Genomic DNA, 14,312 nt, shown 5'->3' on the forward strand with positions numbered 1-14,312 from the left:
TGAAAATCAGCACCTCGGCGGTCATTTCCCATGCTCATCTCCTCTCTAGAGAGTGGCTCTAGAGGTGGCATGTCGTCTTCACCTTCAAGAATCTCCACTTCCGGATTCCTCCTCCCCCGGATCGGGTTCGGATTTCCTCTTACGCCATGGACGTCATTGGTCTCTCTCACTTCCGATGTGTCCGGATGGGTCTTCATTTCCAATAATTTCTTCATCATTTCTTCCATCGCCGCGAACCTCCCTTCCAACCTCTCATTGTTGGTAGAGATCTCCATGAATTTCCCCTCCAGATCTGTCTTCAGTTGACCAAACTCGCCTTCTAAAACTTCCACCTTTTTACCGGCCATTTTTCTTCTATCGGATCCACAAAAATCTTCTTCCGGAGACGAAGATCTTGCTGAAATTTCTGAAATTCAGCCGCCGGTGGTCCCAAATCGTTGCTCTGATACCAATTTGATAGGAAGTGCTTGTATTCACAAGCAATCCTAACCCAAATCAAGTATCAAATAAAGAAAAACTGCTGTCCACAGCAGGAAAACAGCCCAAACCAGAGAAAATCTGAGAGAAAATGTGGGAGAAACGTAGGAAAAATAATTGCAAACACTTTTATTTCAATAGAGGATTAAAAGCACTTGCAAGATACAATTTTCCTTCAATTCGAGAGGAAGGAAAAACTCTCCAAATCTCTAACCATAACCAAGAGCCCAAGAACACAAACCCTAGATCTCAAATCAAATTCAAATTCAAGATAACTCTAAATCCCTCCAAAACTCCTAATTAAAGACAAAGGAATAATTCAAAATACCTAAACATCCCTTAGTTCAAATAATTTCCCTCCTAATCTTGTATTGAGCCCATGGTGGACTCCACAAGACTTCCGCCCCCAACAGGGGGTTCCGCCTGGGTCTTCCTCTATCTGGAATAGATCCGGACCGGTCCAGCCAGCCCTTCCTGGGCCGGCGTAACATTACCGCCCTCCCAAAGAATCACCTTGTCCTCAAGGTTAGAATCAGGGAACTGCTGCTTCATCCTCCCATATGGCTCCCACGTAGCCTCGTAGTCAGGAAGGTTCTTCCACTGGATCAACACCTCCTTAGTTTTATCTTCTTTATGGCGAACACCTTTTAGCTTCATAGGTTCTAGAATCACCTCTAACTCCTCAGTCAGGGTTGCTGGTAGCTCAGAATTGGCGGTGTACTCCCCAATGGCTTTTCTCAATCGTGACACGTGGAAAACTGGATGTATAGTTGTCGGTGGAGGTAGTTTCAATCTTTATGCTACTGTCCCAATCCTCTCCAGCACTTCATATGGCCCAAAGTACCTTGGAGCCAGCTTTTCATTCCTCCTGTTGGCAACTGTCTTCTGTCTATATGGTCGAAGCTTCAGAAACACCCTCTCCCCTGCTGCAAACTGTATGTCCTTCCGATGCCCATCCGCTTGCTTCTTCATAATTTGCTGTGCTCTCATCATATGCCTCTTTAGCTCTTCAAGTACTCGGTCTCTCTCCTCTAAGTACTCTTCTACTGACGAAACAAGGGTGCTGCTACTCCCAAAATGCATCAAGTGTGGGGGATCCCTTACGTACAATACCTTGAAAGTGGTCATCAGTGAAGCAGAATGAAATGATGTGTTGTACCAATATTCTGTCCAAGATAGCCACTTAGCCCATAGCCTGGGAGTTTCTGACACAAAACACCTCAGGTACGTCTCCAAGCTCCTGTTGACTACTTCTGTCTGGCCATCCGTTTGCGGGTGGTAAGCCGTGCTCCTTTTTAGAACTGTCCCTTGTAATCTGAACAACTCTTTCCAGAAATGGCTGAGAAACACCTTATCCCTATCTGATACAATCGCCTCTTGTACTCCGTCCAGTCTGATCATTTCCCTGATGAATGCTGCAGCTACTGTCACTGCGGTGTAGGGGTGTCTAAGTGGAATGAAGTGTGCATATTTGCTCAGCCGGTCCACCACTACCAGTATCACCGTGAATCCTTCTGAGCGGGGCAACCCATCTATAAAATCCATAGATATCTCCTCCCACACTCTCCCCGGTAGAGCCAATGGTTGTAGTAGTCCTCCTGGAGACATGGCCATATACTTATTCCTTTGACAGATCTCGCAACTTGCTACCATCTTCTCAATATCCTTGTGCATCCCTTTCCAGTACAGCTCCCCAGCTAGCTTGTTGTTTGTCTTCTGTACGCCTGAATGGCCCCCCACTGCACTCCCATGAAACTCCTGGAGTAGGTTTGGGATGTGGATCGACGTCCGGGGCATCATAAATCTCCCCTGATACAGCAGTTTGTCTCCCTCCAGTGAGTACCCCGGGTGGCTACCTGGTTCCTTCAGTAACGCAGTCCTGATCTTTCCCAAACTCTCATCTCTAGCACTTTCTTCTCTGATGGCCTCCCAATCAAGCATCAGAGGAACGGATAGGACAACTGTCTGTAGTTCCTCCATACATCTGGACAAGGCATCTACCGCCTTGTTCTATACTCCTGGCCTGTACAGAATCTCAAAATCGTACCCCAGTAACTTAGACAACTACCTCTGATGCTCTTCCGTCACCATCCGCTGTTTCAGAAGAAACTTCAGGATCTGCTGATTTGTCCTGACAATGAAGTGTCTTCCAAGTAGGTAGGGCCGCCATTTCTGGATGGCCAACATGATGGCCATCAATTCCCTCTCATATACTGATTTCATCCTTGCTCGAGCAGTCAATACATGGCTGAAATAAGCGATGGGCCTCCGATTTTGCATAAGTACTGCACCCAATTCGTATCCGGATGCGTCTGTCTCCACAATGAATATCTGAGTAAAATCTGGCAACGCTAGGACCGGCACTGTAGTCATTGCCTTCTTCAGGCTCTCAAATGCTGATGTGTCTGCTTCTCCCCACGAGAACCCATCCTTCTTAAACTGCTCCGTAAGTGGCCATGCTATGGTTCTATACCCCTTTACAAATCTTCTGTAATACCCTGTCAATCCCAGAAATCCCCTCAGCGCCTTCAGACTTTTCGGTAGTGGCCATTGTAGCATCGCCTCAATTTTGGATTGATCTGCTGCCACCCCTTGCTTTGATACCACATAACCCAAGTACTCTACACTGGCTTGTGCAAAGCAGCATTTCTTTAAATTTGCCCTCAACTGATGCTCCCTCAATACCTCTAACACTTTTTTCAAATGTTCCCAATGTTCGACCTCTGACATGCTGTATATCAGGATGTCGTCAAAAAATACTAACACAAATCGTCTGAGATATGGTTTGAAAACCTTATTCATCAGGGCCTGGAAAGTAGCGGGGGCATTGGTGAGACCAAAAGGCATCACCAAGAACTCATAGTGGCCTTCATGAGTTCTAAAAGCCATCTTGGGAACATCTTCCTTCCTCATTCGAATCTGGTGGTAGCCCGATTTCAAATCTATCTTGCTGAATATCACAGTCCCGCTTAATTCATCCAACAGCTCGTCTATAACGGGTATAGAAAACTTGTCAGGTACAGTCTCATTGTTGAGTGCTCTGTAATCCACACAAAATCGCCAGTAGCCGTACTTTTTCACCAACAGAACGGGACTAGAGAAATGACTGATGCTGGGTCTGATGATCCCTGCTTCCAGCATCTCTCTAATCAACCGTTCAATTTCATCTTTCTGGAACTGAGGGTAGCAGTAAGGACGTACACTGATGGGTGAAACCCCGTCCCTCAACACAATTGCATGCTCTCGCCCCTTCTGCGGTGGTAATCCCTGAGGCGGATGAAACACCTCCTGGAACTGCTGAATCAACAGTTGAACAGAGAGGGGTATGTCTCCTCCCTCCTCCACTCTTGCTCCCTCCAAACTGTGCAATTCCACCAAATAGCCTCCTCCTTCCTGCTGAATGGTCCGAATTAGGGATTTGAGAGAAACCCCAACCTTGGTCAACTTAGTGTCACCCTGAATCATCCTCTTTCTCCCCCCTATCACCAATTCCATCCTCAATGTCCCCTAGTTGATCTTAGTCTCCCCCAATGTACGCAACCACTTCATCCCTAGGATGACATCAGTACTCCCCAATTCCAAGGGAAGGAAGTCCTCGTTCACCTGGATCCCCTGAATCTTCAGCACCACTCCTCTACAAACTCCTCTACCCATTTCCATCTTTCCCGTGCCCATCATCACCTCATAGCCTCCTGTATCCACTAGCTCCATCCCAAGCGACTCCACGATCTGGGTGGAAATAAAATTATGAGTTGCCCCACTATCAATCAACACCGCCACCTCATGGTCAAGCTGCTGTCCAGAGCAGGAAAACAGCGGAAAACTGAAGAAAAATTGAGAGAAAACGTAGGAAAACAATTGCAAACACTTGTATTCCACTAGTAGATGCAAGCAACAAGCAAGATATAATTTTCCTTCAATTCGAGAGGAAGGAAAAACTCTCCAAATCTCTAGCCGTAGCCAAGAGCCCAAGAACACAAACCCTAGATCTCAAATCAAATTCAAATTCAAGATAACTCTAAATCCCTCAAAAACTCCTAATTAAAGACAAAGGAATAATTCAAAATACCTAAATAGCCCTTAGTTCAAATAATTTCCCTCCTAATCTTGCATTGAGCCCATGGTGGGCTCCACAAGACTTCCGCCTCCAACAGGGGGTTCCGCCTGGGTCTTCCTCCGTCTGGAATAGACCCGGACCGGTCCAGCCGGCCCTTCCTGGGCCGGCGTAACAGTTACACTCTTTTCCCCATGAACGATAAAACAAACCGTGAACCCGGCCGTCTCCAGGGTTGGCGGGTGATCCGTTTTCCCTCCATAGGGATATCTCCAAAGCTCTCTCTTAGAACTCTCACAATTCAAAGAACACATGCGCAGTAATTTTCTTATAATTCATTCATTAACCCTCAAAGAAGAAGAGGGAGGCTTTAAATAGCCCATACAATGAGAAAATAAAAAGTACTACAATGCCCCTAGGGCTTATACTTACCTAAGCCTTAAGTAAGGGCAAAAATGGAAAAGCATAATAAAACTTCATAAATAAAAACTAATACATCAATAATAAATACGAAAATCAAAAGTAGAGCGGTGAAATCATGGTTGTAGATCGACGACCACGCCTCTAATAAATCTTCCATGTCCTGATGTCCTCATCACCTTGTTGCTACTTTATTCTTTCGGGTATGGTGGCCTGCCTTTAGCTATGCTGGGAGGAGGGTTACGGGTGCTGTTGGGGCCCTCCATTTGCTGTTGTGGATTGCTGCAGTTGAAGGAGATGTCTGCCAGGGGCTGGGACAGTTGATGTGTTGTTTTGTATGGTTCGCCACTTTGTTGATATACTTGGATGTGGTTATTGTTGTTTTGACCATGCTCTTCAATAATTTTGATCTAATCTTCCCATTTTTTCTGAATTGTAGTGGGATTTAGATGAACAACTTGCTGCGTTACACTCTTTTCCCCATGAAAAACAACTTTGTCCTCAAGGGTGAGAGTTGGAAAAAAGTTGCAAAGAGCAGTAAAATTTTTCCAAGCAGCATCTTTTGGAGCAGATAATGTCCATTGTAAGAGAGCTTATTTGAAAGGATGTCCACAGATTTGAATTACATGTGAAGCAAGAATTGTTGTTGGTAAACAGAGGGCTGTTGTCGTAGCTGAAATTTGGAAGAGGGATGGGTTGAGCGATGGATCAGCTTTGAAAGGATTTAAAATAGAGATTTGGAAAATTGGGTGTATTTTGCTTTCTAGTGGGAGTGAGATGGTATGCAACGAGACTGACAATAGAATGAACTTGAAAGGGTCCAACATATCTTTTGGCTAATTTAAAATGAGTATGTTGGATTACGGATTACTGGCGAAAAGGTTGTAATCTAACCATAAACCAATCACCGACGGCTAATTGTGTATCTTGGCGATGACGATCATTCATGATTTTCATGAGTTGTTGAACTTGTTGTATGTTTTGGTGAAGTATTTGTAGAAGTGCATCATGATTGGTTAAAAGTGTATGAACCGCACCAATGTCGTATGTGCCACATATATAAGAAGGAATAGATAATGGTAATCTACCAAATAGTGCTTGATATGATGTCGTTTGTGTACCTGTATGAAATGATGTATTATAGCATAATTCTGCCCAACAGAGGAAGGTGGACCACAACCATGGAGTGGTGGAGATAAAGGTTCGAAGGTACTGTTCTAAGCATCTATTAAGTACTTGAGTCTGGTCATCCGTTTGTGGGTGATAGGCAATGCTATAATGCAAAGTGGTACCACTTAGAGCAAAGTGTTTATGCCAAAAAGTGCTTAAAATGGTGTTTTGATAAAAAAAAATTGTTTTAGGGAAACTGTGTAGAAGGATGACCATATTGACAAAAATATCAACAACTCGAGTTGTGGAATAAGAGTTGGGTAAATGACCAAAATGGGCAAACTTGGACAATTGATCGATCATGACTAAAATAACTATATAGCCTTTTGAAGTGGGTTGTCCTGTGATAAAATGCATGGACAAATCATCCCACCCTTTGGATGGTTCTGGAAGAGGAGAGAGAAGACAGGCAGGGTCCATGGTAGCTGACTTGACTCTTGACATGTGAGGCATTTGCTAACGAAGTCAAGCAACTTCTTTATGGAGGCATGGTTTGTAAAACTTACCGCAATTCTTTTGATGGTTTTTGGAGTACCAGCGTATACTGTAAGAGGTGTAGAGTTAAATTTTGTAAGTAATTTTTATGCGCTGAGTTTTTAATAATATAAATGCGGCCTTTAAAGTATAGAAGGTTATCCTTGATTTGATAGTTGATTGCGGGTAAATCAATGTTGGTCAATTGTGATGTAATTTGAAGTATATCTAAGGCAGTTAGTGTTTCTTGTTTTAATTCCTTAAGAAAAGAGAAAGAAAAAAAAAATTGTAATTAAAGCGAAGGGGGGAAGCAAAAGAAGGGATAGTAGACTCCCTGTCTTCTGGCAAACAAGATAATGAGTGAACCATCGTATTTGCGTTACCTGGGTTATATTCAATGTGAAAATTGAAGTTTAAAAACTTACAAAGATAATATTGTTAATCAGTGGTTTGAAACACCTTGGATTGTAGTTCACGGAGGCTCTTGTGGTCAGTATGAATGAAAAATTCAGTACCTAAGAGATATCATCATCATATACAAACTGCTTCGTTAATGGCATATAATTCCCATAAATATGCAGAAGATTGAGATAAACGCAAACCCAAAATTTTACTAAATAAGCAATCATGGGCGGAACCACCTAGCCCCTAGGGGGGGGCAATTACCCCCCTAAAAAAAATTAAAAATTGTTTATTACATGGATATTTAGGTAATTTGTTCCCATCCATCCTTTTTTCTCTTTATTATAGGAGTTTTTAGGCAATTGCCCCCCCACTAAAAAAAATTAAAATACTATTATCTTTAGATGGTTGCCCCCTAACAAAATTAAACACATTGTGTAGATGTTTTATTTATAAATTTGTCTCCCCTAAGAATTAAGGCCGGTTCCGCCCCTGTAAGCAATAGGTTGATTATTTTGTAATAGACTAGCACCAATACTAATATTAGAAGCTTCAGTATCAATAACAAAGGGTATGGTAAAGTTAGGTAAAATTAAAATGGGTGCAAATGTCATGATGAGTTTTAAATTATGAAACGCAGTTGAGGTGTGCGAGTCCCATTAAAAGCGTCTTTTTGAAGGAGGTTTATTAACGAAGCTGCAATAGATGTGTAATTAGAAATAAAATTACAATAATAACTTGTTAAATCTAAAAATGATCTTAAATGTTGTAATGAAGGAGGCAAGTTAATCATGGCTTCAATTGTTTTGGGTATGTTTGAACGCTACAAGATGAAACAATGTGACGAAGATCTCAATTGGTGATTGATAGAATTGGCATTTATTTAATCTTTTTTTTTTTAAAAGATTGATTATCCTGAAGGAATTGAAATATGAAGATGATCATAGTAAAGATCCAATGTGGAACTTTTTATTAAAATATCATCAAAAATATGATAACAAACTTGTCAAGATATCCATGGAAGATGTGATTCATTAAAGCTAGAATGGTACAAGGTGTATTTGTGAGGCCAAATGACATTACTAAGAATTTAAATTGACCATCATGTGTGTGGAAAGTAGGTTTAAGAATGTCTTTGGGATGCATACGAACCGCTGGGTCCTTGGCGCCAATGAATTTGAGGTACTTCTGTAAGAGTCTCTCGCAACCCCGCTCTTACCGCTTCTCTCCATCTGCCTTCGATCCTTTGCTATATGTGCTAGCTCCATCATCTCCTTCAACCCCCTTGGCCTCATCAATTGAAGGTTTGCTCATATTTCGGGCTTGAGGCCCTTCATAAATTTTTTCTCCAATACTACCTTCGAAATTCCCCTCAACCTTCCTGACAACAACTCAAACCTCTCCCTGTACTTCGTGATAGTCCCCTCCTGTGTAGGGGTGTCAATTCGGGTCAACCGGTCGGGTTTATGTCGAACCCGACTTGACCCGGTCGTAAACGGGTTGACACTAACCCGACTCGGTTTTTCAAACATGTTAGGTTTGTCAACTTGGACCCGACTCTACCCGCGAGCTAGAAATCACGCGCGAGTTTGCCAATTTGGGCTCAACGGAGCGGGTCTCGACCGGCGATTGGCGGGGGCACAAGGCTAGGTTGGCCACTGTCTAGGCGACGACGCGAAGGCCAGTGTAGGCTCTGGTGGCTCAGGTGGTGCCGGTGAGGTCCTTGCATGCGGGATTGTGCCAATTGACGTCGAGTGACTTGACTTGTCGAGCAGTTAAACCATAGATTAAAAAAGCGGTCGAGGCGTCCGAACAGAGACGCGACTCAGTTCGAGGCGCTAACCCGGCGCCTTGAGGCTTAAGTCTCAATGTATTTGACGAGGCGTGTGATTTTTTTCAGCGAGGCATACGCGTTGAGGAGTAATGCTTCGAGGCAGCGTGAGGCGACGCCTCATTAGGATTCGACGGAGCTCAGAGTGAAGAACAAATTCCTTATCTTTCGAGCGCGCTGCTTCCGCTTCGTCCCTTTTGAGAGCTGCTTCGTGTTCGACCACAAGTGAGTTCTTCGATCCGGCAGGAGTGCTCAGGAACGACCTTTCTTCCTGTTCGACCGCTTGTTTGAGTTCGTCACGCTTCGTGTGAAGTCGGAGCTCGAATCGAAGGTAACACTACTTGTTCGACCACTGTTTAAACTTTACCTGCTTCCTCTCCGGTATATTGTTGTATTCATGTTGTTTTATTATTGGTAGTACAAATAATTGTTAAAATAAATCTTCAAATTCTTAGTTGACATAATATTTTGTTATTTTTTATCATTATTTATAATTTTAAATTAATTTGTTTTAATCGTTCTCGCATAGCTTAGAAAAAAACGTCTCGATTCTCGATTTCGCGTTTTAAAATCTTGAGTTAAACCAATCGTGCCTCGTGCGGGGCCTGTGACTGACTGCGGGTGGATGTTCGTAGGCATGCAGCAGTCATATAGAGACGGTTGGCCTAACACGGTCCAATTCCTCGATGATGTGGATGGCTTGTCAGGCGATGGGGATGGCTGGTCAGGCGATTACACGATATCCGGTCAAATCCCTCGATTCCCTCCCACGCGGGAAAAATTAAAACGGACGGAGGCATATGCGGGTCATCTCGGGTCAATTTCGGATTACCGAATTGACCCGGACCTGACCCGTTTTTTAAATGGGTCAAAAATTGAAATCTGAACCCGACCCGTTTGTTAAACGGGTTGATCCTAACCCAGATTTTTTGGGTCGAGTCGGGTTGTCGTGTTGTGTCAATAATTGACACCCTTACTCTTATGTCAAGGCAAGGAATTGCTCGTGTAGGTCTCATTCCCGAATGGCTCGTAAATATTTCAACAAGCAATCCTTGAACTCCTACTATGAATGGATCAGGTATTTAGCCTCTCTCCACTGGATCCAAGCGAGTGCTTTCCCCTCCAGACATAACCCTGCGGTTGTAAGCTTCTTCTCCTCTCTTAAACCATTCACCACAAAATACCTCTCTACCCAGTATACCCACCTATGGGCATCCTCTCCTTCAAACACCGGCATTTTCAACTTCCTCACCTTTGCTTCTCCACCCCAACTTTCTTTCTCGTTGATAGTCCCCACGGTGTATCGAGAGTGGTCATCCCACCTTTCTTCCATCTGCCTCCCATGGCTCGACTTATCCACCTCCCTCTCTGGTTGTCCACTCTCCTTGCCCAGACGGCTTCTCATAGTGGTCGGTCGCCCTACTACTTCCTCCATAAATCCCACCATAGAACTCTCTTCTTGTTGTCCCTTCATCTGAAAACCTTTATCCGCCCCTTCTTGGAGCCATGACGGTGGTTCTTAATGGAAGAAACTCGCCTCATCGAACCCTTCCCGTCCGATCTCCTTTCCCTTCGATTAGGCCAAGGGAACCCTGTTCAAATTGTATTGAGGGTTAGCAATCGAAAATGTCGGTGGGGCTTTGGATTGCATCTCGATGAGCTTCTTTATCATCTCTTCTATCCCTAGCAATCGTCTCTCCATCCGATTTTCTTGAGTTGAAAACCTTTCCTCCATCTCGGATTTGATTTGCTCCACTTCCCCTTCCAACGCATCAACCTTCTTTGTTGCCATTCATAGATCTAAGTTCCAAACAGCAAAAATCAGTGACTACGGTCTTTAAACAGCAAAAAATCGGCCACGGGGAGGAAATACGCAATAGAAATCGGCAAAGAGAATTGCGATTTTGGTCCATGACACAACTCTGATACCAATTTGATGCTCATTGGCATCAAAAACAGCAAGAAATTCCAAGAGATTTAACACAAAAACATATTTTATTTTAAGAACTCAAATACGAACAAAGCAAGATACAATGGTCCTCTTTCGAGAGGAGAACCTTCTCTCCCAAACCCTAGACGCTGTTATGATCCCTCACAAAAAGAAAACCACAACACTCTCAAATTAAATTCTCCATACAAATATAATATAAATCCTACTAATCATAGCAAATAATAAAACAACAAATTCCAAAACAACCCTCCTCTAAATCTTTCATAAATCATTCTCTAAATCAGCCATCTTCAATTAGGAAATATATTCTAATTAATCTCCTTCAGATCAGCCCCCAAATCAGCCCCCTTTAATTAGGAAATATCTCCTAATTAATTTTCTCCAATTCATTCCCAAATCAGTTCCCAAATCTATCATTTTTAATTATGATATATCTCCTAATTAATCCCCTTCAAATCAGCCTAAAAAACAGCCCTTTTTAATTAGGAAATATCTTCTAATCAATCCCTTCCTTAATTCCTCTTCTCACATATGTAATGATAGGTTGAATGAGCCCCACAAGGGAGGCTGAATCCATTGCTCTTCCCACCCCTAGCATGTTGTCCTCTTCCGTGTCAGAATGCTTCCATTATCCCATTACTAATTTCTATTGCGTAAATGATCAGATGGAAGCCACATGAAACATACAAAGTCTATATGTTGATTAATTTTTGCTGCATAGGTGAAATCATGAACTTATAAAAGTAGTCATACTTACTCACAAGGCTCCTTGTAGATTAATTATTATTTTTGTAGACATGTTATTGTCATGATTTGAACTGTTGAGCCCAAATGACAAGGTATGAAACATACCATTGTTCTTAGGCTCCCCAAATTGTAGGATCGTCAAGAATGAGATTTGAACTGATGCCATTTAAAATCAATACTTGAAACTGGGTGTCCTTAGACCATTGCCATTGTAGAGGATATTTTTCCTTGTTGCATATGATATGAAAAACCACAAGAATGCTTCAATTTTTTCATGGCATTGTAAAGCGACATACACTGAGATGGGTGTATAATGTAGTTCATGTAAAAATGTTTAATGAACTTGGGTGCATTGCTTAACACCATGAATTTTTTAGTACAAATTATTAGGACGAAGTTCTTTAAGCATGATCTTCTGTTAGATTTGGTGTTGACATTAAGGGACATTCTTGTTGCATTGGCATTTTAGTAATCTCTAGTATTTCTTTGCCCATGGTAATGAAAATTAGCACGTGCTTTTCCAAAATGTAATTGTTGATCTTGCAAGCAGATAATTTTGCCGATCCCAATCTCCATGTTTTTAATTCCTAGATACTCCTGAAAATTGATATTAATGATTGACTAATGTTTTGTTTGAATCTTTCACATATATGCTATGTTTAAGAAGTGGCACAGTTTGCATAATATCATCTGAAAAAACCTTTCAGGCGAATTGTAACTTCATTCGATCCAAATCAGCTAAACCTTAACCAATATAGATTCCCAATGACTATACTATACCGAATCAAACTAAACTTGCAAATAAGCCCTTAGAATCCGACAAATGTTAGAATGACCATCTATGGCCCCAAAAACCAAGGCTTAAAAGGAAATAGAAGTCATGAGAATTTGTTCAAAAGAAGCAAGTTTACTAGGCTTTCCTTTACTGTCGCAAATTTTTCTTCTCCAGGAATTCTAGGGCTCTCTTGCTAAATCAATGTGAAAGAAGGGCCTTAGTTTTCTTAATCAATACTGATCCATATTTATTAAAGTAGACCCAAAAAAAACTAAACATACAAATAAGCCTCTAATTCCCAGTAAAAGAAACAAATGACCATATATGAACCCAAAGACAATCTAAAAAAAAGAAAAACCAAGGGCGTTAAAATTTCATCAAAAGCAGCTAAACAATCATTATTTTTTTAAACCATAAGTCTGGGAACATATCATTTAAAGAGTCAAAGATGTACAGTTTAAGTGACTGTGGTGGTTATGTACTTGTGGAGAGTCTCTAGATCCAGTTTTTGCTTGCATAGACGCAACAATGAATTATCTCTCATTCCATTGGATGTGTACCAACCAGTAGACACTATTCTTAATACCTTGAATTGTTGATGAACTTTTTTATGTAGAATTCTTCCTAGGCACTGAGAATATACCATATTCTTATGAAGACAAATGTTGTTTCGTGATGGCTGTTTAGTTTTGAAAACATTCGGTAACTTTATAATGCTCACTTATACATCTAGTTTTCAGCACGTGTACTTTTGTCTTCTGCTTTCAGAACTATAATGGAGATAAAGGAGTCAGAACAGAGAGCCCGGATGCAAGCTGAAATATTAAAAAATGCTTTAGACGAACATAATCTTGAATTGAGAGTTAAAGCTGCCAATGAGGCTGAGGCAGCTTGCCAGCAAAGGCTATCTGCTGCTGAAGCAGAAATAGCTGAACTACAGGAAAAGTTGGATGCTTCAGAAAGGTTAGATTATTATTTATGTATTATTCTCGTAGCTTACCCAAAACAATATCAGGCTTTCATTTAATGCATGCACCTTTTTTGTATAATTTTCCTTGGATCTATATTTTAGAGAAATCAGCTTATAAATTGCTCCCTGATGATATTATCATGTTATCTCAAGTCTTAGAGTTCGATATTCTGGGGATATGTTTTGTAAGGTTTCCTGGGCTAAACAACTGGAAGGCTATTTCAAAGAAAAATTTAGGCTTATAATCTCAATGGCCTTCAAATTGCTCTTTACATTGAGTTATGGCTGACTATCCATTTTACTTGTAACATGTTTTTGGTATTCTATATATATATATATATATATATATATAAATTTGAGTCTAATTTGCTTACAATACTTCTTATTGTACTTTAGTTTAATTTCATGCACAGGGATCTTTTGGAGCTTACAGAGGCTATAAGAATTAAAGATGCAGAAGCCGAGGCTTATATTTCTGAAATCGAGGTCAGTTGTTTGCCATTAATCAGTGTCAATTTGTTAACTCGGTTGTAACAATAACTTTTAGTTCACAGACTATTGGTCAAGCATATGAAGATATGCAGACTCAACATCAGCATTTAATTCAAATGGTTGCAGACAGAGATCAGTATAACATTAAGGTCTGTGGCTGATTTCCTATTTTCTTATGTTCTTGTTTTCTGCACGAAACTTATGACAAAAGAACCAAACTTGATACTAATATGGAGAGGTGCAAACTTCTAACACATTGAATATGTTAAAGGTTTTGTTGACCATAATGTATAAGAAGTAATTATCTATATTGAATAGTTCAGCTTTCTAATGGCTTAGTTTGCAGGAAAAATTTCTTCTTGCAAATGGCTCTTGGTTGTACCCAAAATAAATATGCTCTTAAGCCTAATTTAGTTTGGCCGAATAGGTCATAAGTGGAGCCCACATTGAAAATTGCCATTCTTACCCATTCAGCCAGTGAATTCAGCAAAAAAAAACTTCTCAGAATAAAGTATTTCTAAATAGTTGATAGAAATTTAGCGGAAGCAT

General features: G+C 41.2%; 1 protein-coding gene across 1 annotated transcript in view; it reads left to right on the top strand.

Moving 5' to 3' along the window:
• Positions 1 to 14,312, top strand: part of LOC110115203 (E3 ubiquitin-protein ligase BRE1-like 2) — a 45,604-nt gene that overhangs the window by 24,392 nt on the left and 6,900 nt on the right. The window contains exons 13-15 of the mRNA XM_020848374.2: positions 13,070 to 13,264; positions 13,685 to 13,757; positions 13,826 to 13,912. Of these exons, the coding sequence (XP_020704033.1) occupies positions 13,070 to 13,264; positions 13,685 to 13,757; positions 13,826 to 13,912 (355 nt within the window). The remainder of the gene's footprint in view (positions 1 to 13,069; positions 13,265 to 13,684; positions 13,758 to 13,825; positions 13,913 to 14,312) is intronic.

This window comes from Dendrobium catenatum, unplaced genomic scaffold (genome assembly GCF_001605985.2).
Source record: "Dendrobium catenatum unplaced genomic scaffold, ASM160598v2 fragScaff_scaffold_3, whole genome shotgun sequence".
Lineage (NCBI taxonomy): Eukaryota > Viridiplantae > Streptophyta > Magnoliopsida > Asparagales > Orchidaceae > Dendrobium > Dendrobium catenatum.